The 25856-nt window shown below is 38.5% G+C and overlaps 2 protein-coding genes across 13 annotated transcripts in view; one reads left to right on the top strand and one right to left on the bottom strand.

Annotated features, from left to right (window-relative positions):
* Positions 1-25856, top strand: part of LOC138742504 (large ribosomal subunit protein P2-like) — a 479457-nt gene that overhangs the window by 236296 nt on the left and 217305 nt on the right. The window lies entirely within an intron of this gene.
* slc25a22a (solute carrier family 25 member 22a) overlaps positions 1-25856 on the bottom strand; it is a 148292-nt gene that overhangs the window by 15990 nt on the left and 106446 nt on the right. For 11 of the 12 annotated variants that reach the window (XR_011344149.1, XM_069896771.1, XM_069896775.1 and 8 more), the window contains 4 exons: positions 17148-17238; positions 4296-4414; positions 2888-3074; positions 1462-1616 (listed from right to left, as the gene is read on the bottom strand). Coding sequence is in view for 11 of the 12 variants with exons in the window: in XM_069896771.1 (XP_069752872.1) it covers positions 1462-1616; positions 2888-3074; positions 4296-4414; positions 17148-17238 (552 nt within the window). In the remaining variant the exon portion in view is untranslated. Of the gene's footprint in view, positions 1-1461; positions 1617-2887; positions 3075-4295; positions 4415-17147; positions 17239-22206; positions 22254-25856 lie in introns of those variants that run through there. The other variant, XM_069896809.1, reaches the window with a different exon arrangement.

The following is a 25856-nucleotide window of genomic DNA, read 5'->3' as shown; positions in this document are numbered from 1 at the left end:
TCCAAGGGTGGTGAATTTATGGAATTCTCTGCCACAGGAAGTGATTGAGGCCGGTTCTATAGCTATATTTAAGAGAGAGTTAGATTTAGTACTTGTGACTAGGGGGATCAGGGGGTATGGAGAGAGAGCTGGAACAGGGTACTGAGTGGATGATCAGCCAAGATCAAAATGAATGGTGGTGTAGGCTTGAAGGGCCAAATGGCCTACTCCTACACCTATTTTCTATGGTTCTATGACTCTGCTCAAGGTTTATGGGCCACCTTCCCTTTGAAGCCGTCAAGTTTTGGTTTGTTCCATATTTCTCTCCCACCGACCACATAAAAAAGATACAAAAAATTTATGTTACATGAGATGAAAAGAAAACAAGGTTTTTACTTAGATATGCTGTAGCACCCCACCCCCCACCCCCCACCAGTCCCCATTGAGAATGGCTGTTCTAGATTCTTGGTAAAAAGGAAATAATTGTCCACAGCTGCAGCTGTACTTATGATCTGATTTATTTCTGTTTGGAAGTGCGCAGGACATGGCTGGAATGGAAAAGCACACATCTGGAATGCAGGTTCAATTAAATGCAAAATGGTGAGACAGACATTATCCAGATAATTTCAATCCTTATAATGTTGGGAGAAAATATGGACAGAAACTAGAACTGAGAACACCAAGTCAATAATTCATGGGCACGTTGTAGCTTTCAAAGATGCTTTCTATATATGCTACATCAAGGTTTTAATTTGGCACAGATACAAATCAATACTGATTGTTAGAGCAAGCTTAAGTGGTTAATGGTCCAATCTTGCTTATACATCACATAGAGTGATGAAAAGAGGCAGATGGCCACCAGAAACAAGAAGAGGGGAACAGAACTTTTTCCCATGGGAGGCAACCAAATAACCTCCTCCGGGGTGCTGTTGAGAGATACAAGATCGTGACAAGGCAGGTGGAGTGAAAGAAGACTTCCCTATATATTAGAACAGTGGTTCTCAAATTTTTTCATCCATGGACAATTTGAAGTATTCCCTTATTTACTGTGGACACCTATAGCAAATTTATTGACCACTATTTAAGGGGAGGGATGGGAGGTGCTAATGGGCTCAAGATACTTGCCTGATCACTTTGTTGGGAATAATTTTTTTTGGGGGGGGGGGTTTATTAAATTTTGAGTCTGAGTTCCACAGCAGAGCACAGGAACAACATATCCATGCCAGTCACACCAGTCCCCTTTTCCTGAATTGTACCCATATTCCTCTAAAGTTAAACCTTTCCTATGCATGTACCTGTTTAAATGGATTACAAATGTTGCAATTGTCCGTTCTAATTTACAGCCTGGCTTTACATTTTTCTTGTTTATAATATCTGAAGAGTTAATCTTTGGTGTGGACCACCTATAACAAATCTGTGGGCGCCACTGGTACGTGGACCACAGGATGCGAAGTGGCATACTAGATGAGAACAGTGTCTTACCATCGCAGGGATTTACTGCCACAGCTGCTGTGCTGCCTGCAATGCACCCACTGATGAAGGAAACATAAAATGGAGCTTTCCCATCCGCATTCTTTTGTCCCAGCTTGTTAAGATTAGCAAACAGTGGGAAATAGATGATGGAGAAAGGAACATCCCTTTAGACAAAAACAGTGATGTTATCCAGAGAGTACTACACAATATAGGACTTTCTTTTAAGATAATGCATAGCAGATTAGTTGAGGAAAGAAACACATTAAAATTGGGTACTGAACGACTGTACTAATGGAAGCATTTTGTGCCCAATTTAAACTTCCAAAGCAAAATTATCAATCCAGCTATAAAGATGAGAGACTGGTAACAAAGTCAATAACAATTAAATAAGTATGGAAATATACACAGGAGCAATCATTCAACCACGATTGCATACAGTTGTAAAGATCTTCTGAGGTAAATGAATAGTATAATGAGAACTCCGAACACTCTCGATGAAGAGTTTCATAGATCATTCCACTTTTCTTTTCCTCCTGATATTTTCCATTGCATTCATAGGATATGCTGATTAGTATCATAAATCACTGCATGATTTGGAATCAATTATCATTGTAGAATTGAATGGGAGGTTATGCACCAATCTTCCGATAATAGATCCTCTTTCCTATAGAGTCTACATTGATTGAGCAAGTTTGGAGTACTCCCACCAGTGTAAAGTAGCTGACATAGAAATCTAGATCAGAGTATAGGTTCTTCAGCCCAGTGCTGTGCTGACCTAATAACCTGCTCTAACAACAGCCTAGAATTTCCCACTGCAATATCTTGAATTTTTTTCTCAGTTTCCTGTACCTTTCTTATAGTCTCTTAGAAAATCTTGCACCTGCCTCCACTGCCATTGCCAGCAATGTATTCCACCACAACACTGTGTGGTAAAACTTAGCTCTTATATCCTCCCTGAACTTACTCCCAAGAACCTGAAACCTCGTGTTATTCATTTCAGCCCTGGGAAAAAAGCCTCTGGCCATCTACACATTCAATGCCTCTCACCATCTTAAAAACCTCCATCAGGTCACCCCTCGACCTCTGTTGCTTGAAGGAGAAAAGACCAGGTTCACAAGGCACGCTCTCCAATCCAGGTGGCATCCTTCTAAATCTCCTCTGCATCCTCTCTATAGCATCATTCCATTATAAGCAAAGGGGATCACTGGTCAACATTCTGTACCAATGGCACGTTATATTACTACCCTCAAGGAACCATGCATCAATAATTCTTTGATGTCCTATAAAGTACTTTTCCACCCTGATATTATCGAATTGACTCAGAACCATCTCTTATCAACTTCTGATAGTTAGTTAAAAATCATAGAAAAAAATGGTAATTACGAACAGCTATGAAATCGATAATTATTCATAATAAACTAAAATGATGCGATACCTTAGCAATGTTGCCCCTAATCCTTTGTAAAGACCAGTAATTCCTTTGCTTCTCAGCAGCTCTTTGGTGATCTGTGTGGCAGTTTGTTGGGAACCAATTGAGGAAGTAGCATGGCTTGTGCTGGAAATAGAACTTCCCGTGGGTGAACTTGACACTGCTTGGGCTCCCATCAGTTTCTGTTGGGCAGCTGCATGTAATTACAGAGAAAGTAGGTTTAGTTGCAGCAAGTAGATCAAGCCAAATATATCACAGCATTTGGAAGATCCATCTGCATCGTAGAATAAAGTAAAATCCCCATTATCCAGAATTCAAGCAAACAGCAGCCTCAAGCCACTGGCAAAAAAAATTGCAGAAAATAAATAGGTAAAAAATATACAAAAGTTTAAAATTGGTGCCCTGTCAATTTGCGAATCCACGAAACACAATCTCAAGCAACTGGCAAATTCACTTCTGGCAGTTACTAATCTTCATAGGTGCCAGATACTAGGAATTTTTATTGTATTTTAGTGTTAATGTTGGAGGTGTCAGAAATACTGACTCTCCTCATCTGTTGAAGGGGTCGACTTGCATGCGCTAGACATCTCTTCCAAATCTCTCCACTCACTATATGTGGGACAGGTTGCTGGTGTAGTTTTCAACCCTATTCTTGACTCACAGGCAGAGGGAGAGACCTTCATTTGATAAACTACCAAACTTCCAGTTGCCCACCCACCATTGTGCTAACAAAAAAAATCAACACTAACAGGTGGAAATCAGGAACAAAAATAAAGTGTTGGAAACACATGTAAAGGTCAGGTATGCTTGTGGAAAGAGAAACCATGAACATTTTAGGTTGACGATCTCTGTTCTGACAATCTGTGATTAAACTCAAAGGATTAACTCTGTTCTTCTTTCCATAGATGTTGCCTGATCTTCAGTGCTTCAAGCATTTTCTGTTTTACAAATTGAATTCTGAGTCCTGAAAAAGGTAGTGGACACAGCCCAGGACGTCACAGGCAAAACCCTCCCTGCCATCGAGAGCATCTACAGGGAACGGTGCCTTCAGAGAGCAGCAGCAATCATCAAGGATCCACACCACTCTGTTCTCGCTGCTGCCATCAAGAAAGAGGTACAAGTGCTACAAGACTTGCACAACCAGGTTCAGGAACAGCTGCTACCCCTCCACCATCAGACTTCTCAACAAACTCAATCAAGGATACATTTAAGAACTCTTATTTGTGCACTTCATTGATTTTTAAAATTCTCTCTGTATTGCATTTTACTTACATTCGTTATCTGTTTATCTGCCTCACCTGCAGAACAAAAATCATCTCAAAGTTCTATGTGATGTCATGTATGTAAATCTTTTCAGCCCTGAAGGAATAGATACTTTGGTTACTGGACACATTCCTGTTTTAATCCCACCTACCAAGACGACCTGCATCCTGCAGCTGAATCTTCAACATCTCCATGGGGGTGGTTACAATAACCTGGCACGTCCCAGCACCACAACCTGCCAGCATCTCCTTTAGCAAAGTCAGCTTCTTCCTTCAAAACAAAGTGGAAAGGTAACAATGGATATTATAATGAACATTGAACATTGTGTCAGTTATATAAGACAACAGCTTAACAGACGCAATCACAATCTTGCTCTTTGTGAAGAGCAATAGGTTTATTTTGAGAAATGGAACAAAATTATTTCTTGCAATTCTATTTTTATATTCCAGTACAGGGAAATATCAGCTTTTAAATTGTTTGATCCTTGATTCAACCCCACAGGCTCAATAGGGCACAGAGCTTCTCTGTAGTATCACTTAGTGCAATTTCAATGCACTGCCACCCACTTTTAAATCAACATTTCAATGACAGATGATTGGTGTTGGGACCATGATGCATCTTGAATCAAAAGTCCAACAGGAACTTACAAAATCCAAATCACACAACCCTGGAAGTCTTAAATAAAACATCTCAAGTTGCCAGTATGCTGTAAACAAAAAAAAAAATCCTCACCAGACAAGCATGAAGTACATCACATTATTAACAAATTTTGATTAGCTGAAGACATAAAATAATTTGCATACAAAGAATTGTCAAAAGCCCAAGGTCTGTCCTTAGTGGTCAGAAAACAAACTAAATGAGAGGACGGAGAGGTACAGCACCTGGAGCTGCTGCCTCTCAGCATCAAGCAATTTAGTTAAATTTTACCCATGGTATTGTGTGTGTGTGCAGTTTGCACGTTCTCTCTGTGAGTTTCCTCCTGGCCCTCTAGTTTCATCTCACATCGCCAAGATAGACAGGTTAGTTGGTAAAAGCCCCTCTTTAAGAAACTGCTCAAGTGCAGGTGGGTGGCTGAATCTGCTGGCAGTTAATGGGATTGTGGGAAGAACAAATCACAGGGAAAGTTAGAGGGTGAATGGGATTTTTTAATTTTTTTTTAAATTTTTCACACTATGAACCATTCTGACCAAAATACATACAGACATTTTTCTCTTGAATATATAGTGTCATTTTCTCCCTTTTTTCCCCTCTCCCTTCCCTCCCTCCCTCAACCCCCCCTCCCCATTTATTCAAAGTTCAATCTATATGATACATTAAACCTGTTAAACAATGTCATCACTTAATAAAAATAAACAAGAAATTTGTGTCTTCTATTTTTACATACTGGGTCAGTTCATTTCGTTGTTTTCTCCTTCTGTCATTTTAGGTGGTGGAGGTCCGTGGTAGGATTTCTCTATTGTGTTTCATGTACGGTTCCCATATTTGTTCAAATATTGTGATGTTATTTCTTAAATTATATGTTATTTTTTCTAATGGAATACATTTATTTATTTCTATGTACCATTGTTGTATTCCCAAGTTGTCTTCTAATTTTCAGGTTGACATAATACATTTTTTTGCTACAGCTAAGGCTATCATAATAAATCTTTTTTGTGCTCCATCCAAATCGAGTCCAAGTTCTTTACTTCTTATATAAGTTAGAAGAAAGATCTCTGGGTTTTTTGGTATATTGCTTTTTGTGATTTTATTTAATATCTGGTTTAGATCTTCCCAAAATGTTTTCACTTTCTCACATGTCCAGATTGCATGAACTGTTCTTCCTGTTTCCTTCTTACAGTGAAAACATCTGTCTGATACTGTTGGGTCCCATTTATTTAACTTTTGGGGTGTGATGTATAGCCTGTGTAACCAATTATATTGTATCATGCGTAACCTCGTGTTTATTGTATTTCTCATAGTTCTGGAGCATAGCTTTTCCCAAGTTTCATTCTTTATCTTTATGTTTAGATCTTGTTCCCATTTTTGTTTAGGTTTACAGTTTGTTTCCTCGTTCTCCTTTTCTTGCAGCTTCATGTACATGTTTGTTATAAATTTTTAAATTATCATTGTGTCTGTAATCACATATTCAAAATTGCTTCCTTCTGGTAACCTCAGACTGTTTCCCAATTTGTCCTTTAAGCAGGTTTTCAGTTAGTGGTATGCAAACATTATGTCATGAGTTATATTATATTTGTCTTTCATTTGTTCAAAAGATAATAATTTATTTCCCGAAAAACAATTTTCTATTCTTTTGATCCCTTTTCTCTCCCATTCTCTAAAGGAAAGGTTATCTATTGTGAAAGGGATTAGTTGATTTTGTGTCAATATTAATTTTGGTAGTTGTTAATTTATTTTATTCCTTTCTACGTGAATCTTCTTCCAAACATTCAGCATGGTGAATTCCTATGTTGCACCAATTTTTCATCCTACTTATATAGTATATGTTCAGGTATCTTCTCCCCTATTTTATCTAGCTCTAATCTGGTCCAATCTGGTTTTTCCCTTGTTTGATAAAAATCTGATAGATATCTTAATTGTGCTGCTCTATAATAATTCTTGAAGTTTGGTAGTTGTAAGCCTCCTTGTTTGTACCATTCTGTTAATTTATCTAGTGCTATCCTTGGTTTCCCCCCCTTTCCATAAGAATTTCCTTATTATTTTCTTTAGCTCCTTGAAGAATTTCTCTGTTAGATGAATTGGTAATGATTGAAATAGGTATTGTATCCTTGGGAAGATGTTCATTTTAATACAGTTTATTCTTATCAGTGTTAGTGGTAAGTCCTTCCAGTGCTCTAAGTCGTCTTGTAATTTTTTCATTAATGGCTGATAATTTAGTTTATATAGATGGCCGAGATTATTATTTAGTTGTATACCTAGGTATCGAATTGCTTGTGTTTGCCATCTAAATGGAGATTCTTTCTTAAATTTTGTGAAATCCACATTATTCATTGGCATTACTTCACTTTTATTTGCATTTATCTTGTACCCCGATACTTCTCCATATTCCTTCAATTTCTTATGTAATTATTTTATTGATATTTCTGGTTCTGTTAAGTATATTATAACGTCGTCTGCAAATAGACTGATTTTATATTCTTTCTCTTTTATTTTTACCCTCTTATTTTATTTTCTGTTCTTATCAGTTCTGCTAGTGGTTCTATAGCTAACGCGAACAGTGAGGGAGATAGTGGGCATCCATGTCTTGTCGATCTGCTTAATTTAAATTGGTTTGATATATATCCATTTACTGTCACTTTTGCCAATGGTCCCTTATATAATGCTTTAATCCAATTAATGTATTTCTCTGGTAGGTTGAATTTTTGTAGTACTTTGAATAAATAATTCCATTCTACTCTGTCAAAGGCTTTCTCTGCATCTAAAGTAACCGCCACTGTTGGAGTTTTGTTTCCTTGTACTGCATGGATTAAGTTAATGAATTTACAGATATTGTCTGTTGTTCGTCTTTTTTTAATAAATCCAGTTTGATCTAGTTTTACTATTTTTGGTACATAGTCGGCCAATCTGTTTGCCTATAGTTTAGCTATTATCTTATAATCTGTGTTAAGTAGAGATATTGGTCTATACAATGCTGGTGTTAGTGGATCTTTCCCCGTCTTTGGCATTACTGTAATTATTGCTGTTTTGCATCAATCTGGTACGTTTTGTGTTTTTTCAATCTGGTTCATTACTTCCAGGTGAGAAGGAATTAATAAGTCTTTAAATGTTTTATAGAATAATAAATAAAGTTTCGAAAAAAAAAAATGTTTTATAGAATTCTATTGGGAGTCCATCCTCTCCCGGTGTTTTATTGTTCAGTAGTTTTTTTAATATCTCCTGTATTTCTTCTATTTCAAATGGTTTTATTAATTTATTTTGCTCCTCTGTTTGCAATTTCGGTAGTTCAATTTTAGATAGAAATTCATCTATTTTGTCTTCTTTCCCTTCGTTTTCAGTTTGATATAGTTGTTTGTAGAATTCCCTGAAGTTTTCGTTGATCTCCATTGGGTTATATGTAATTTGTTTGTTTTTTTTTCCTTGATGCCAATACCGTTCTTTTAGCTTGTTCTGTCTTAAGCTACCACGCTAGTATTTTGTGCATTTTTTTCTCCTAGCTTATAATACTTCTGTTTTGTCTTCATTATGTTCTTCTCCACCTTATATGTTTGTAGTGTTTCATATTTTATTTTTTTGTCAATTCTCTCCTTTTGGTTGTATCTTCCTTTATTGCTAATTCTTTTTCTGTATTTGTTATTTCCCTTTACAACTGTTCTATTTCTCGATTGTAGTCCTTCTTCATCTTAGTTACATAACTTATTATCTGCCCTCTGATGAACACTTTCATTGCGTCCCATAGTATAAACTTATCTTTCACTGATTCCGTATTTATTTCAAAGTACATTTTAATCTGTCGCTCAATGAATTCTCTAAAATCCTGCCTTTTACGTAGCATGGAGTTTAATCTCCATCTGTACATTCTTGGTGGGATATCTTCCAGCTCTATTGCCAATAACAGGGGTGAGTGATCCGATAACAATCTTACTTTATATTCCGTTTTCGTAACTCTTCCTTGAATGTGGGCTGATAACAAGAATAAGTCTATCCTTGAGTATGTTTTATGTCTACCTGAATAATATGAATATTCCTTTTCCTTTGGGTGTTGTTTCCTCCATATATCCAAAAGTTGCATTTCCTGCATCGATTTAATTATAAATTTGGTTACTTTGTTCTTTCTGTTAGTCTTTTTTTCCAGTTTTATCCATGTTTGAGTCCAAATTAAGGTTAAAATCCCCTCCTATTAGTACATTCCCTTGCGTATCTGCGATCTTCAAAAAGATATCTTGCATAAATTTTTGATCTTCTTCATTAGGTGCGTATACATTGAGTAAATTCCAAAATTCTGAATATATCTGACATTTTATCATTACATACCTCCCTGCTGGATCTATTATTTTCTCTTCTATTTTGATTGGTACATTTTTATTGATTAATATAGCTACTCCTCTGGCTTTTGAATTATATGATGCTGCTCTTACATGTCCTATCCAATCTCTCTTTAATTTCTTGTGTTCCACTTCAGTTAGATGTGTTTCTTGCACGAATGCTATATCAATTTTTTCTTTCTTCAGTAAATTTAACAGCTTCTTCCTTTTGATTTGGTTATGTATTCCATTAATATTTAAAGTCATATAGTTCAACATGGCCATTTCATACTTTGTTTATCTTTCCTTTCCATTTCCTCATCACCACCTTTCCTCCTTATCCATTTCTGTTTTCTTTTTTTGAACATATTGTAAGACAACATTTCTAAAACATAAAATATTTCCACTATTCCCATATCTAAAATTCCTTTAACCCCAATAATGAGAGCTAGCAGAGACTTGATGGGTCAAGTAGCCTCCATGAAGAAATATAGAAAGCTATTCAAATACCATACAAAAGGTCCAGGGAGAAAAAATAAATAAATCCTGGTGTTGAATACCCAGTGATTTATTTAGAAAAATAGCAAAAATGCACAACAGCAAACATCTGTACTTTTCACTCAAATGTTATATTGAATGGCAAGATCCAAGAAAATGGTGTTTAAAAAAATGGATAAATCTCAAATCAAGTAAAGGTAGAAGATATATACCAAAAAATAATGTCCATTATATGAATAAAATGAACAGATGTGATCTGAGAAAGTTGAAAGGCAGTGAGGGAAATACTTGCTCAAAGCCTTTGTATATAGGAACAAGAATCAGCCACAGAAAAGATAATGTTGAAGCAGAACCAGGATCTTGAATCAGTACACCTTTGGCTTGGGTTGGACACCAGACTGGAGCTCCAATGCAGAAAATCACTAAGAAATGTCCCCCAAACCATGAAGGAACAAAAAATATTAATTGCACAATGCATTTCACAAGAGCAGACTATAGGATAAGATGGAAGTTAAGACAAGTGGCTGATAGCTGGACTTTAAGAGTGGGGTTGAAGTGAATCTCCTCAAAGAGCAACATATAAAAAAAAACTAAGATTAAAAGTCTTCTGTTACAAATTTCCACATAAACCAAAATTTGTACTAAAGGAATGCTGACATTCCCATAAAACTTTACTTTTGTTCTGGTGGGCTGTGTGATTCATTAAGGCTTTTGACCAGACAATCTTCACTTCTAACAGCTCAGTTTGATTCTGCCCAGAAAATGAGGATAATAATTTATCTTCTCTCATTTTAAGAAATTACCTTGAGAACAGCCCAAGAGCAAGAGCGTCCGTGTAAAATCTAACAACTTTCTATATCAGTCAGTCTCATATTTGTAAACATGAGGGATGAAGTGGGAATGGTTGGAAGTTGGACTACACCAGGAACATTTCAAAATACAGTACAACTCCAATTATTCAAAACGGTCGGGTAAATGTTTTTTTTGGAGAACAGCCCAGTAGCAACAGCAAATTACTTGTATCAATGTTTAAACAACCACAAACAAGGTAAGGCTTATTAAGCATTAAAATGTTTAATTCTCACCAAAAAAAATGTTGGCCGTGCCAATCACCGACACCTCCCCACCAAGGCCTCGCTCATGCTAGGAGCCAGAGGTGTCCGCTGCTACTGACGGCACTGGGAGCCCGATGTGTCTGCCACTGTCAGTCTGATCTCCTCAAGTCAATTCAGCTCCAAAAAAATTCAGATAAATGAGGATTTCTGTTTTGTTTTGGATATCCTCGTTAATCCGAAATTTCGGATAACTAAGGATTTCAGAGAATCCAATTTCAGATACTCGGAGTTGCACTGAAAATCAAATCAAGAGGCATCACACTCTAGGAAGGAGGGATGGTTTGCTGAAGAGGTTCGCCAGGATAGACCTTTTCAGATTTATTGTCAGAGTACATACATGACATCACATACAATCTTGAGATTCCCTTTTCCTGTGGGCATGGCAGAATTACCCACTAATTGTTAGTACAAAAATAAAATGTACACAGCGTAAACATGTGAATAACAAATATAAACAAACTATCTGTGCAATACAGAAAGAACAAAAGAAAATCAATAAAGTGTACAAGATTAAGGCATATTAGCTACAAGGATGGACAAACTTCAACTGCTTTCTCTGAGCACTGAGCATCTGATACAGATACAAAAAATTGTGAGGAGCATAGATAGGAATTTTGCAAGGGTGGAAATGCCAAATGCTGGAGGATATAGGATCAATGTGAGGGAGGGAAATTTAAAGGAGATTTGCTAGCAAGTTTTTTTTAAAACAGAGTGTGGATGGACACTGCACATGTACTGCCAGGGAAGGAGTTAGAAACATACAACAGCAATAGTTAAAAAGCATGACACAAGCAGAGAATGAAGGGATACAAATCAAAGGCAGGAAGATGGGATCACTTTAATTTAGCATTAGAGTCAGGCCAAAGAAAAATGTAACCCTATGTTTTAGGGTTAAACCTGGTGTGGGACAGGTTGCTGGTGCAGTTTTCAACCCTATTTTTGACTCACAGGCAGAGGGAGAGGCCTTCGTTTGATAAACTACCAAACTGTCAAAAAATTTAGTGCTGCTGGCTTTGTATGAACTAGTGTGTAGTAGTGCTAGCACATTGGTTTTTTTGGACATTGCCATTTGTGGCCCCTTTGGGAGGTACACAGAATATAGAAAAAATATATTCTGTTGTTTGAGAGACTTCATTACTGGGGTCAGCAGAAGGACCTTAGATAGTGGTTCTTTCCCACAGAATCTTGGCATTAACTGCACAGAGCTTCGGTACAACCCTCAGAATGTATTCCTGCAGCCTGGAATGTACCAGTGAAAAGCATTCCCATAAGAGCATCTTGCTCTGCTGGAAGACCGACAATTCTGTGCAGACCGAAGAAGGACTTTCATTGAGATGATGATCTTCCAGCAGTAAGCCATGTCAGTTTCTGCCCATTTCCCTGGAAACAAATTGTAAATTAGAGTCACTGTTACGCAGCTGCTTGGTATGAACCATTACAAAGGACTCCTGTATCCTTCTCCAGGCTGCCTTACCAAATCTATGCTCTGCAAAGAGGTGGACATCTGGCTTCACACCGCTTCAGTCATCTAGTGGATGGTTGTGTTTTGGGAGTGATGTTGTGACTGCATTGGAAGGATCTGTCTGAGCTGGCTCCACACTACTAGCTAAGTGAGATCTTGTTGTTGGCGAATTCTGACAAGAAGGTATTCTGCCAGATATGGACAGACTCCTCAGGAAACTACCCCAAAGAATCTATCCAGTTGTCCTGCAGGATGCTCCATGAAGACCACTGCCTGATAGACTTGTCGTCACAGATTTTAAAAATCAGAAAGAACGGGCGCACAAAGGATAAATAGTGGGGGTAACATCCAGCTGACTGGCACATTGCGTGGCGATGGGGCTAAGTCATGGGGCATAACTCCTGGGTCAGGTAGAATTGCAACAATCAGTGAGCCCATGTAGTTTGGCCTCACAATCATACACGGGGGAGGGTGATATTGTGCTCCCTTTTGCCTCTAATATCCGGAGACTCATATATTGCAACCCATTGGATCCATTCCTTCTTGGATCTCAAGATGAAATGGAAAATATTTTGGGTAACTGCCGATAGGAAATGGGCCACAACTGTGACAAGTGCAGCAGCACTGAGAAAATCTCACACCTGATGACCACATCCTTACCAGTTCTTGAAAGGGTGCACTGACCCAGTTTTTGCTTAATTTTACCTGTTTAATCCAGTCACTTTTTGCTATCTGCCTCAGCCCTTCCAAAACAGATCCCAAGCACATTCATGTAATCAGACTGGACAGTTAACCAGTCAGATCTGTTACCAAGGAGCACAGCCTCGCTCTTGCTGGTTACACCGACTTCCAACTCAACCTAGTCACAGATACGGATCAATTTGTAGATTGACTGTGGATCGGAACAGAAAACTGCTATAACTTCTCTGTAAAGGGAGTCTTTGTCGACATAGCTATATCTAGGTATAGCAACTAGGCATTATACCCTGGGTGCCACTTGCAGGGGGGCGCGCCACTTGCCCACCCAATATTTGAGTTCACCTGTTCAATATCAGGGTCCCTAGCCGGACTAGTCCAAAACAGATTCCATCCCACTTACTTGTGCATTCCGGAGCACCGCTCCAGGTTGGCATCTCATCAGGGCTCTTCAGAGCCATTCCTGCACACAAACTGCACCTGGCCAGCAGCTCAATATGAGAACAATGGGCAAAATGGCCATCTTCTTTACCCATAATCCCTCGTGCAGCTGGAACCGCTCCGTCAGTGCCAGCCAGGGAAAAGCAGAACGGTTCCAGCTGCGAGGAGGATTATCAGTAGGGGTAATGGCCTTTTCCCCCCCATTGATCCTGCATTGAGCCACTGGCACCAAGAAGCAGCCCCAAAAGCCGAAGTTGCCCGGTGAAGTGCCAGAGTCCGGAGAGGTGCCAGAGGGAGTGTCATTGCCAGTCCAAGCCATGCACTGATGGCCCCATCAGCCACCCCAAAACATCCCGCCCCAGCTGCCTCCTGACAGAAGCCTCACCCCCGGCTGTCCCTCCCTGCTGACAGTACCTAATCAGCTCCTCATATAATATGTTAGGCAATATGGTTTGTGCGTAGCAGTTTTTTGTGTTTTTTTTAAATGGTGGGGGGGGGGGGTGGTGCGCAATGTCAGTGCTTGCCTTGGGCACCACTTTACCTAGATAGGTCACTGTCACTTATAATGCCTAGCATGCATATGTTGCCGATATAACAGACTATCAACTAATTTTTGGGAGGGAAGTGTCTTACTCGTGGATATTCATCTGCATTGCTTAATAAACTGGAATTAATCCCAGTGAATTAACATCTCGTTCTACACAAAATTGTTGGCAGAAAAAGAGTTCAATATCGCACTATGACAATATAGCTTATGAAAGGGGAGACGTCAGTTAGGGAATGCCCATGATTGGTACTTTCCAGGCTGCTGAGGGACTCAATGAAACTTGATGCAACCAATGCAAAGGATTTGTGAGGATGGACCAAACAGTCCAGGGTCCTTTCATTCCTGGGCATTGAGGGACAAGATCAGAAGGGAAGCCCCTCAAACAACTGAAGGGAATGTCATCCCTGGGGCCACATAATGGTAATGATGCCATATAGTACAATAACTGGCTAACACTGCAATGTACAGAAATGGAATGTATTAAATAAATGGCAATGCCACTAGGAACATCAAACCTTTCTCGCAGAAAAAAGATAGTTTACTGACTGAACACAAAATGTTCATATTTTGTAATATTATCACTTATTTAGGTGCCCTTACTTTGAGGGGCACCAACTGTATTGTCTGGGTGCCTTAGGAAAGTTGAGAGAGTGTCTGTCCCACTTGCAAAAGGGTGCAGAGAGAAAGGAAACCACATAATTTTTCATTCACATTACTTAAAGAAAGGGAAGGCTTTGGGATTTTCATACATGCCACCATCTAATATTTCTGTTTAAATGTTTCACAAAATATGTAGTGATTAATTAGAAAATCAAATCCACTGTACAGGGAACAAAGAAACACATGGGGCATAAGCTGCTGTTTCAGTTCTTCCTTTTACACATCAATTTAAATACAAATCCAGAAGGGGATTTATGCATTCCTGCAGCTGTGAGTGAAAAGCCTATGTGTCACCTGAACAAAGAGTGGGAGGCATACAGACTACATGGATCAAATGTTCCACTTGTTCTTCGATAAGATCTGTAATCTGACACAGCTTAGCTGTTTGCATCATTGGAAAATTCATCAAGGTAACATTCATTCTCCTGCAAGAAACCAGTCAACATCAAAAGTGGATTTCCCTCTTTTTATTTTATGTGTAAGCAAGCTTTTCTTTTGAATAGCCATTGACAGATGAGAATGATCTTTATGTTTAGCTACACAAACACACACAATCTGGAATGAGTTAATGGATAATGAAAATAAACAAAGATATTCTAACATGAACTCTCACCATCATCCCCCCCACTGCCAACTCTCTCCTACCTCCCTTAGATTCTTCTGATCCTCCAGCTTCTGATCCACCCCATCTTCCTCCCCTCCCCCACCAACCCTCCGCCCCTGCATGGTCTTTACCATCCCTCTCTCGGATATCGACTTTTCTATGGAGGCCTCACACTCACCCCCTTTTGTCCATACCTCAACGAATTCCATGTATGTCATGATACCAATCTCTTCTTCTGTCATCTCCATCTCTGTGGCTTCTTCAACAACCAGGATTCCCCCCCCCCCCCACCCGACCTCATTTACCACCTTAAACCTTCTTCTTCTTCCTCCTCCTCCTCCAGGCCTCCTCATTTTGACTTTCTGCTGTTCTGGGCTATTTCCACTGCCACTGAGACATCAATCATCTCAACTTCACCACTCCCATAATTTATTCTAATCTCACCCCCTTGGAATGTTCTGCCCTCCACTCTATCTGCATCAATCACAAACTCACTATCGATCCTAGGGAGGAGGGTGGCACTGTTGTGGTCTGGCACACTGAACTATATCTATCCATGTCCAATTATTGCCTTTCGTTTGTTGGCCTGGGTTCCATTCCTCCTTGCCCCTCATTCTCTCCCAGCCTTTTAATTCAGGTGCTGTCTGTTTTCTTTTCATACATTGAAAAAGAGCTCAAGCCCGAAACATTGGTTATACATCTCTACCTCCTATGGATGCTGCAAGATTTGCTGAACTCCTCCAAAGATTTCTGCATTTTTATCACAATCATAGCGTCTGCAGACTTTCGTATTTCGCAAGATATTCTGATTGATATTTGGTGCACCAAACATGGTGGTGCTAATGGCTTGCCAGATACAGATCATTTAAATAAATCAACCACCCTATTCAAACACATTGGTTTAATTTTCCTCTTAGCCTTTTTACATTAAATGCAGAAAAAATAAGATTACTAGATTTAATCATTGAGCGCGAGCAAGAAAGAGTGCACGAGAGAAAGTGAGAGAGAGAAAATAATTATTTATGATGCTATCATGGATTTCTAATCCCTTATTCATTTGGTTCTTTTCTATCGGAAATGCCCATCATTCATACACAGTAATTATGTATGGGAACATCTGCTGGCTTCTCTGTAGGGATCAGAGGCAGGCAGAGCTGCAAGTGACTGATTGGAGGGTTAAAATGAGAATAATCACCGAATTAATCTGGCAAGCAATTGGTTTTTTTTCCCCCTCAGTAAAATGCTCAGCTTATCATTATTCTTTAAATGATTCACTCTTTTTGATCAGTAAAATTAATCAATTCTTTTGCGAAAATTAAATGCAAAGATTTTCTCAGCTGGGAAAAACACAGTAACATTCACCATTTAAACTTTGCTACAATGCTTTTATTTTTGCAGGTCTAACATGTCACGACTAGAAATGCAAATTTTAGCTCCAAGTTGATATTTTTCAAGATGCTATGAGTATCTTTGTATATTTTGGGAAGTTGCAATTTAATTTTTGTCTAGTTTGTTATTCTTTTCGTTTGAATTATACTACAATGCTTACACAAACTAAAATGTGCAGAAACTAAAGCATGTGATCTTCTAAACACAGTATTTAGAGGATTAAATTTTGAATCTGAAAGGGATAATATAAATCAAATATAGCTTCATGCAGGATATGCAATAAAGGTGCTTTACGACACAAAACCTTCATCTAGTCGATTTGTGTATTTCAGTTGAATTAGCATTATATTTTTGTTAGCTCAAACCAATTAAAGTATGCAAGTACAGTGTCCCCTTTCAACACAAAAAAAACATTTACACATTGTTTTTAACTTATATCAGTTGAAATGGTTCTACAATTCCCATTTTTATTGCCTTGATTTGTAAGGTATAATGATGTTGATTCATGATTTCTGAAGAAGTCAATAAAGAATTTGGATGCTGTGCTTGGCTGAAGTAAGCAAAAGATTTCTTCTTCTTCCTCCCTTATACCTTCATATTTGGCTCAATTTGGTAAAAGAAACCTCCACTCACCCATCTTTAGACAACATGTGACGGAAGAAGTCATTTGCAGCGAGTTTGATGGCCTTTTCAGGTGTAACTAGGGTAAGGTTGACTGCAGCTCCTGGAATAATGAACAGAGGTGGGGTGGATGGGAAGAGAAGAAAACACAAGTAAATCATTCCCAGTTTTCAGAGTCAATGTTTTCCGCTCTCCAAATCTTCAAACTTAAAACAGTTCAAAGCAAGAAAGCAAATACAACCAGTGCACTATTATGAAGCAATATTAATTCAGACATCTATGCTTCTATAAGTAACAGATCTTAAATATTACGATAGAAGCAACTGACAGCAGCAAAGAGTAAGGTGAGAAGTAGCATGAGAACCACATAGTAATGGAAAATCTTGAAAGAGGCTGCCATTTGTATGTGGATTGTTCAGCATCAAACATTTTGCAGAGGACATGCAGCCAATTCTGACTCATTATTTCAACACAGGATGCTTTCCTCTGTTCAAAGGTCAATTGCATACCAGTGCAGCATCAGCTGACGAGCAAATGTGCAGGCTGGAGCACCCACTCAGATGGAATGCTACTGTTATATATACAGGTGCAATTGAATGCCAATGTTTGATTGTCAGGATTATTCAAAAGCATTTACACTCTCAATGTGTATTACAAAGGGTAAAAGAGCCCAGCTGCTGCAGCAAGGGACAGAGAATGTGTGTGTGACCAATGGCCACCATCACAAACGAGTACTTTGGTTTCAGTTGGGCCCTTTTGCTAATGTGTAGTTTTTAATCTCACATCCATATACACCCTCTCTCCATGCACACCTCATCAAGGGAAGACAATCTTTAAGCTAAAGCAAGTTCAGAAATAGCAGAAATGGAACATTTTCATGTGCAAAGGCACATTATTTAACTGTGGTGTGGTCTCAATACAACAGGGAGAAAAGTGCCATGAGGATCTATCCAAGACTGCCCACCTTCCTGCAAGAGCAGGAAAAGAAAATGAACTGAAAATAATCAGTAAAACAACTGAATGCTGCATGTACATATTTTTTGGAGTATCTAGTACCGTTAACGTGGGCCACCCCGTAAGGGGGGAGGAGAAACACAGCAAAGATGCACCTCAGCATTGCTGCTTCAAGAAACAACAGGCAGTCTGCAATAAACCAAACCACCACAGAAAAGGAGATGAATGACAACTCTATAATTATTCCTCCAAGGATATTTTGTCCTTGGCACTTTATAATTAAACTGTTGTGCAAGTTGCCACTGCATTGCACAGTAGGGGACACATTGAGCACATTGCAAAGAATCAAAGCAGATTGGAATCAAAATAAGTGGGGGGGGAAAAAATGAGAGGTTACATTACTACCAGGAAAGGGCTTCGATTAGCTTTGAAAATACACCTAACTTTATTTTGGAGATTGTAGTTGATTTTCCTTTTAAGTGAAGATACATTTCAGATAAACTCCATTTTTATCATATCACAATTGGCATAACTCACAACCATGGGAATAAAGTAGTTTGCTAAAACGGTGCAGGTAAAACTGAGTAGCAGGGTAACGGGTAGTTTCACAATGGCATTCAGGCAGCAGGTCTTCGAATACGATTTTATGTACTCAATGAAGTCAGCACCTAATTCCCACTTACCATCTCCATTGGCTGAAATGGTTTCTACCAAAGCAAGATGGACCAGGAAAGAAAGGGCCAAACTCATTGGTTGGTTGTTTCCCATGTAAGTAGAATAGCACATAATAAACTCACATTCCATAATTTTTAAATGATGCTGCTTGGATACGGTGTTACCAGGACTTAAAGAGTGAAACCATTTTGAACTATGTATGGAACATTTATCGCTTAGATGTCAGATAGAGGAGGGGGCTTCAAGTGGGTGCTTCTGCAAAATGTAAATCTGGAATTAGTATTAATTATGGAGGATGAACCAATCTCTAATGCACACCAAGTTTCAATTCTGAACTTTCTATGGCTTGAAAATTTGGCACAAAAAAATGGTAAAATATTCAGTACATGATAATGGAACTGGTAGTCTTCCAAAGGCATTCGTACACAGAGCCAAAGGTGTATGTGTGTGTGTATATATATATATATATATATTTTATATACAAAATTCATCCAATTTTCCATTTTTTTTAAATTGAAAGCCTCCAGCATGTCAAGCCAGGCAAGATTGTGGTCATGTTAAATTAAGTAGTAATCCATACAGCAAGAAGCTTGCTGCGGCAGACTGAGAATGCAGATCTCCAGATGGCACGAATCAGTGGCTGCCATAAGCACTTCACTGCACTTCAAATCTGGAAACAATTATTTTACAAAGTAGAAATTTCTTGGGTAACTTCATCAAAATATATGTCATTATTTTTAAGTGTCAATGTCATTACAGGAATCATTCAAGCTGCAAATCAATATAAAATAAATCTTCATTAATTGGGCACTCTGAGGACCTCTTGCTGGAGTGGCATTTTTTTCAGATTACTGAACATCCTTCCATTACTCCAACACACTTCTAATTCTTTTCTTTTTCACAGGTGAAACAAGAGCACAATAAAATTTTCAGCGAACCTGATGTGTTTCAAATGAAGCATAGGAATTGTCACCCAGTGAGTCAAATTCTGAACCATGAATTACTAAAGTTTTACTGAACAGTTTTTACTCAACAGTACCATATCAACATAGATATTTAATGCTCTACCAGAGAGAGATACCATATACCCAGGGACAGTCATTCTCAGGCATCCACTGACAGCTGGGCAATGTACTTAGCAGAAACAAGGGTCTGAGGCATGCAACTCACACAGTACTCTGGATAGGAATGATTCCTTTGAAACAGAGATTTAAAATTTCCACAATTCAGTTCCACTTTTCCAGTCAGATTTTACAACCCGAAATTCCCATCAAGTCCTGATCTACTTCAGTTGTCTTTGAACAAAAAGCAGTTTTCTGATGGATAATGATAATGGTATAAATTATAGTGATTCATAATACAATTAAGAGAGTAATTTGCCATGGTGTCGTAGTTCTTCAGCTCTACCACTGGGAAATTAAGGCTAATCATCTTCATGTGATTCAGAGATTAAAGAGCTCTGTGCTCATGCCTTTCTTCAAGATAAATAGGTCAAGGTGGACTTGGGGGCAAGCAAAAAAAAAATCTATGCCCATCATTGGTCAGTCATCAGAAATTCATTGTCACATTATTCTTGGATTACACCAATATTCAAAATTCTGCAGATCCTGTGATTGTAGTAAAGCACATGGAGAAATGCTGGAGAAACTTAGCCAGTCTCGCAGCATCCACCAGTGGTAAAGATATATTATCAATATTTCGGGCCTGAGCCCTTCTTCGAGGAATAAAAACAGGAAGGCACAAGAATAAATACTGAACACTGGCCGGGGGGTTAAATCCAGAGAAACAAAGGTGTCAATTGGATATGATAAGAGGAGAGTGAGAATTGATTTTGACTCTATGAAAGGAGGATAGAGGGAAAAGGGAAGAGGGAGAGAGAAACGGAGCTGGGGGAAAACGTGTCAGGGGAAGAAGAGGGGGAATGGGTAAATGGAAACGGGAGAAATTGATGTTAATGTCATCTGGTTGGAGCGCTCCCAGTGTTGATGTTAATGTGATTTATAAATGATACACACACACTCACTATATATATATATAAAAACACACACATACTGTATACGTTATATGCATGTATATTTAAGAGGGGGAAGCAAGAGTAATGAGGTTAGTGCAAGAAAGTGACCCCAAGGTAAAAATCTTGTTGAATGACAGTAGGGTTCTATTTCATCAGTTCTCATACTGTTGAAAGTATAAAATGTGAAGTTGTCAAAAATTAAGAATGCCAAAACTCAAAAGAAGAATTCCATGACCCCTTGTTTCCATTACTCAGTTAAGTTTTTCTAATTAAATTGATTGTGATGCAATAGGCAAAGTATAAATGGGGTTTGTGCTGATGGAGAACAATGTGATATAAATTCAAACTCCCAGTTTACCAAATTGATAAACTTGGGTGCAATAAAGTCCTTATCCAGCAAAAGATCATTGAAGTTTCTTGTGAGGGAGTTAAATTTGTAAAGGTGCTGAAAAGCATTGCTGAAGATCTCTTAGCAACTAATCCAACTGCAAGGCCAAAGACAGTCGTCAAAGGCAATTTTCACACTAAAAACACAGGAGATAGAAAAAGAACCTGAAAAGGAGTTTGTGTCCTTGCATAAATCAACCTTACAATGGCATGCAATCTGCTGTATGCCACCTAGGACCAACTTTCAGAACCTTCTTAACCTTCTCAACCTTACAATGTCATGCAATCTGCTGTTTGTCACCTTGGACCAACTTTCAGAACCTTCTCAACCTCACAATGTCATGCAATCTGCTGTATGCCACCTAGGACCAACTTTCAGAACCTTCTTAAACAATTCTTGGTTTCTTCCTAACACTCAAATATTCAGTTTCCTTTTTTTTAAATTGAAAGAAGCAAAGTGGCTTTGCAGTTCCACAGAAAACTGAAACCTTCAACTGGTTGCACGATTATTTATTTAAATTAAATACATCTGTTTCAACAATTCCTCAATTCCCGGAGAGGGCATAGAACTTGGGGTGGAATTCTAAGTGAGATAGGAACCATCCTGAAAGAGACATTGAATTTGGCCACTGAACATCACCATTGGAGCACCCTCACCACAAAGACTGCAGCAGCTTAAAGAGAAGCCCACTACCTTGATAGGACAAGGGCTAGGCAATAAAAACAATCTTGTCATTCTTACCCATACCTATGATTTAAAAAATAAATAGTACAAAACCTGTGCCAATGTTGCCACTTCATGAGTTGATAAATTGTCTTGAAAAAGTGGAAACAAACTTAATTCAAATATTTTAAAACAACTAGAAACGTTTCAACCATTGATTTTTTTAAAATGGAATTCCATGCAAAACACCGGTTAGTAAGAAAAGGAGCCTTGTGCCAGATATCCCCTTCACCATTCTGTGCAAAAGGCATTTGTTCAGCAATCCCATTTCTTCCCCAATCACAACATGGTCTTTTCAGTTAATGCATTTACCATACCATTAAAAGTGGCACTGGTCTTTTGAGTGCCTATATTTTCTTGTTCTCTGAAAGAAAACAAAAAAAGTATTTTCACATCTACAATTGAAGGCTTTCTTTGTAACCCCGCATTCACATTATCAGGAATGCACAAACCCCTTCAAATTGCTACAAACACAAATTTTACTCAAATATATAAACACCAAATGACATCAGTTAATTTCAAACTGAAATGTAATTTTGACCCCGATGCTTTTGATAAATTACAATATATCCAATTTGGCAAGCATACCACTTTATAAGGCACTAAGTAATAGATCCAATCCTTCCTGAATTGGTTGATATCAGCTGAGGACAAGGAAGGACAAAAGTCATATGAAGATTAGTGTCAGAATGCCTAGAGTACAAGTAAAGAAAACTTGTTATTTTGTTCTTATTGAGTGGTCATTATTAGAAAGTTATGTCTAACACTCATCCAACTGAGAACCATAGAACACTACAGCATAGAAACAGGCCCTCCTTGGCCCTTCTAGTCCATGCCAAACCTTTTTTTTTGTTGCCTAGCCCCACTGACCTGTACCCAGTCCATAGCCCTCCATACCTCTCCCATTCATGTATCTGTCCAAATTCTTCTTAAAGGTTAAAATTGAGCCCACATTCATCATTTTAGCAGGCAAATTATTCTACACATCATGAAGTTCTCCCTCATGATCCCCTAAACTTTTCACCTTTCATCCTTAACTCATGTCCTCTGGTTTGTATCTCGCCAACCCTCAGTGATAAAAGCCTATCTACATTTACTCTGTCTATCCCCTCATAATTTTAAATACTTCTATCAAATCTCCCCTCATTCTTCTACGCTCCAGGAAATAAAATCCTAACTTGTATTACCTTTCCCTGTAACTCTGTTCCTGAAGTCCGGGCAACATCCTAGTAAATCTTTTCTGCACTCTTTCTATCTTATTGATATCTTTCCCTTAGTTAGGTGAACAAAACTGCACAAAATACTCCAAATTTGGCCTCATCAATGTCTTATACAACGTTACCATAACATCCCAGCTCCTATACTTAATACTTTGATTTATGAAGGCCAATATGCCTATCCACCTCTGACGCCACTTTCAGGGAATTATGTATCTGTATTCCCAGCCCCCTCTGTTCTACCACACTCCTCGGTGCCCTACCATTTACCGTGTGTGTATGTCCTTTCTTGGTTTGACCTATTAAAATGCAACACCTCACACTACCCTGTATTAAATTCCATCTGCCATTTTTCAGCCCATTTTTTTCAGCTGGTCCAGATCCCTCTACAAGCTTTGAAAACCTTCACTGTCCACAACACCTCCAATTTTAGTGTCATCTGCAAACTTGCTGATTGAATTTACCACAATGTCATCCAGATCATAGATAGAGATGACAAATAACAAAGGTCCCAGCATCAATCTCTGAGGCACACCACTAGTCACAGGCATCCAGTCTGAGAAGCAAACATCCACCACTACTCTCTGGCTTCTTCCATCCAGCCATTGTCGAATCCAGTTCACTACTTCACCATGTAATCCTAACGTCTGAACCTATCTGACTAACCTCCCATGTGGGATCTTGTCAAATGCTATAATAAACTCCATGTAGACAACATTAACAGCCTTTCCTTCATCAGCTTTCCTGGTAACATACTCAAAAAAAATCTAAGATTGATTAAACACTATCAACCATACATAAAGCTATGTTCACTATCTCTAATCAATTTCTGGCTATCCAAATCATTGTATATCTGATCACTTAGAATACTGTCCAATAATTTATCTACTAATGATGTCAGGCTCACTGGCCTATTATTTCCAGGATTACTTTTGGAGCCTTTTCTAAAAAACAGAACAACATGAGCTACCCTCCAATCCTCCAGCACCACACCCGTGGCTAACAACATTTTAAATATTTCTGCTGGTGCCCCTGCAATTTCTACACTAGCCTCCTTCTAGGACCAAGGGCATATCTTGTCAGGCCCTCGGGATTTATCCACCGTTATTTGCCTCATGACAGCAAGCACTTCCCCTTCTTTAATCTGCATTGATTCCATGACCTCACTACTTGTTTTCCTTCCTTCTCACAACTTTGTGCCCATTTCCTGAGTGAATACTGATGGAAAAAAAAATGAAGATGTCTCCCACCTCTTTTGGCTCCAATACAAAGCCAACCACTTGGATCTTTAAGGGGAACAATTTTGTCCCTTACTTTCCTTGGCTCTTAAACCCTTAGGATTGTCCTTCACATTGTCCACCTAAGTCTTTTAGCTTTCCTGGTTTTTCCTCTCTCCTTCTGGACCAGATCCCCAATATCCCTCGAAAACCAAGGTTCCCTATGCCTTAACATTGAGAGGAATGAGGTTGTGGGTAATATGTTTTCTGCTGCTATATTCAAAATATCCATGTGGAGATGAGGAAGCTTCCTCCTACGCCAACATACTTGCCTCATGATGAATGAGTAGACATATTTATTCAGAGCTAAACCTTTAGTTCACTATTAAATCACATTTGATTAAAATCAAATTTTTCAGTCAGGACATTGCTTTGTAAAAAAAAATTCCAAGCACTCCATCACTACTCGAAATTGGAATGCACATTGAAGCATGTCATCCTGGGGAGGGGGGGGGGGGGGGTGGGTGGAATATCCATTAAGCTGCAGACTTTCCTGCTTCTATCTTCAACAATGGAGCTCCACTTTCTTTCTTGTTCTCACCAGAATCCACATAATGTTCTGTCCACACTTACATCTACCTTGCTGTAAGAAAGAATATTGTCTTTATTCTCTTCCAAGATCTTAAACCTACCAGCCCCTTCCTGCCTCCCACCTCTTTACCTACCTCAACACCTTCTTTTGCTCCTTACTTTGGTTCCTTCTTAAAAACCACACACAGGACTGGTTGTACTGTTGTAACCCCTGGCATAATTCATGGTGCTTGTGATACAGATGAGCAGAAAGCTCAAAGTTTAAATTGAAAGAAAGCAAACTAATGTCTAGAATTCAATCAGTTTGGCAACTTTCGAGTTATTAATAATTTGTCTTTCAGGGATCCAAATCTGCTATCCATTCTGTACGACTTTAGTGCCACAAAACATAGTTGACACAGTCAGAAATTATAATTTTAAAATATTTTGCCTACAGGAACCTTCCATATCTCAAGAACAAAAATATAAAGTAATTCAGCATAAATTTTAATTTGGAACAGCTAAAGTCACAAAATATTGGATCAAGAAAAAAGAAATGAAGATTTATACAACACAAAGCAAATATGTATTTTCTGCTCATTTTGCACCTTGCTGTCAAGGTAATGAATTTCTTCCAGAATGTTAGTGGAGATTGAGTATGCAAGAAGCAAAAAGTTTTTATAAAATTCAAGTCACACACAATATCACTGTTATCCCAGTTCCCTGCCTTTTGCACTTCAGCGGAAAATCATAAGAGCTTCAATTCCCCAGGTAATTGAATTCTCATGCACTCACCATGATAATGCTCATCTTGCCCACCCCTGGAACATTAAAGTTGTTAAGATGGTTTAAAATAACCTGTTTATTCTGGTTCATTTCTATAATTTGCAGGATCTTTCAGTATGAGAAGCAAAAAAGTGCAAGTTCTCCAATCGGAGATATTAAAAAGCATTAAATCTATGG

Source organism: Narcine bancroftii, chromosome 1 (genome assembly GCF_036971445.1).
Source record: "Narcine bancroftii isolate sNarBan1 chromosome 1, sNarBan1.hap1, whole genome shotgun sequence".
In the NCBI taxonomy this organism is placed as follows: domain Eukaryota; kingdom Metazoa; phylum Chordata; class Chondrichthyes; order Torpediniformes; family Narcinidae; genus Narcine; species Narcine bancroftii.
The sequence above is the reverse complement of the archived record's forward strand: the minus strand, read 5'-3'. Positions and strand labels throughout refer to the sequence as shown.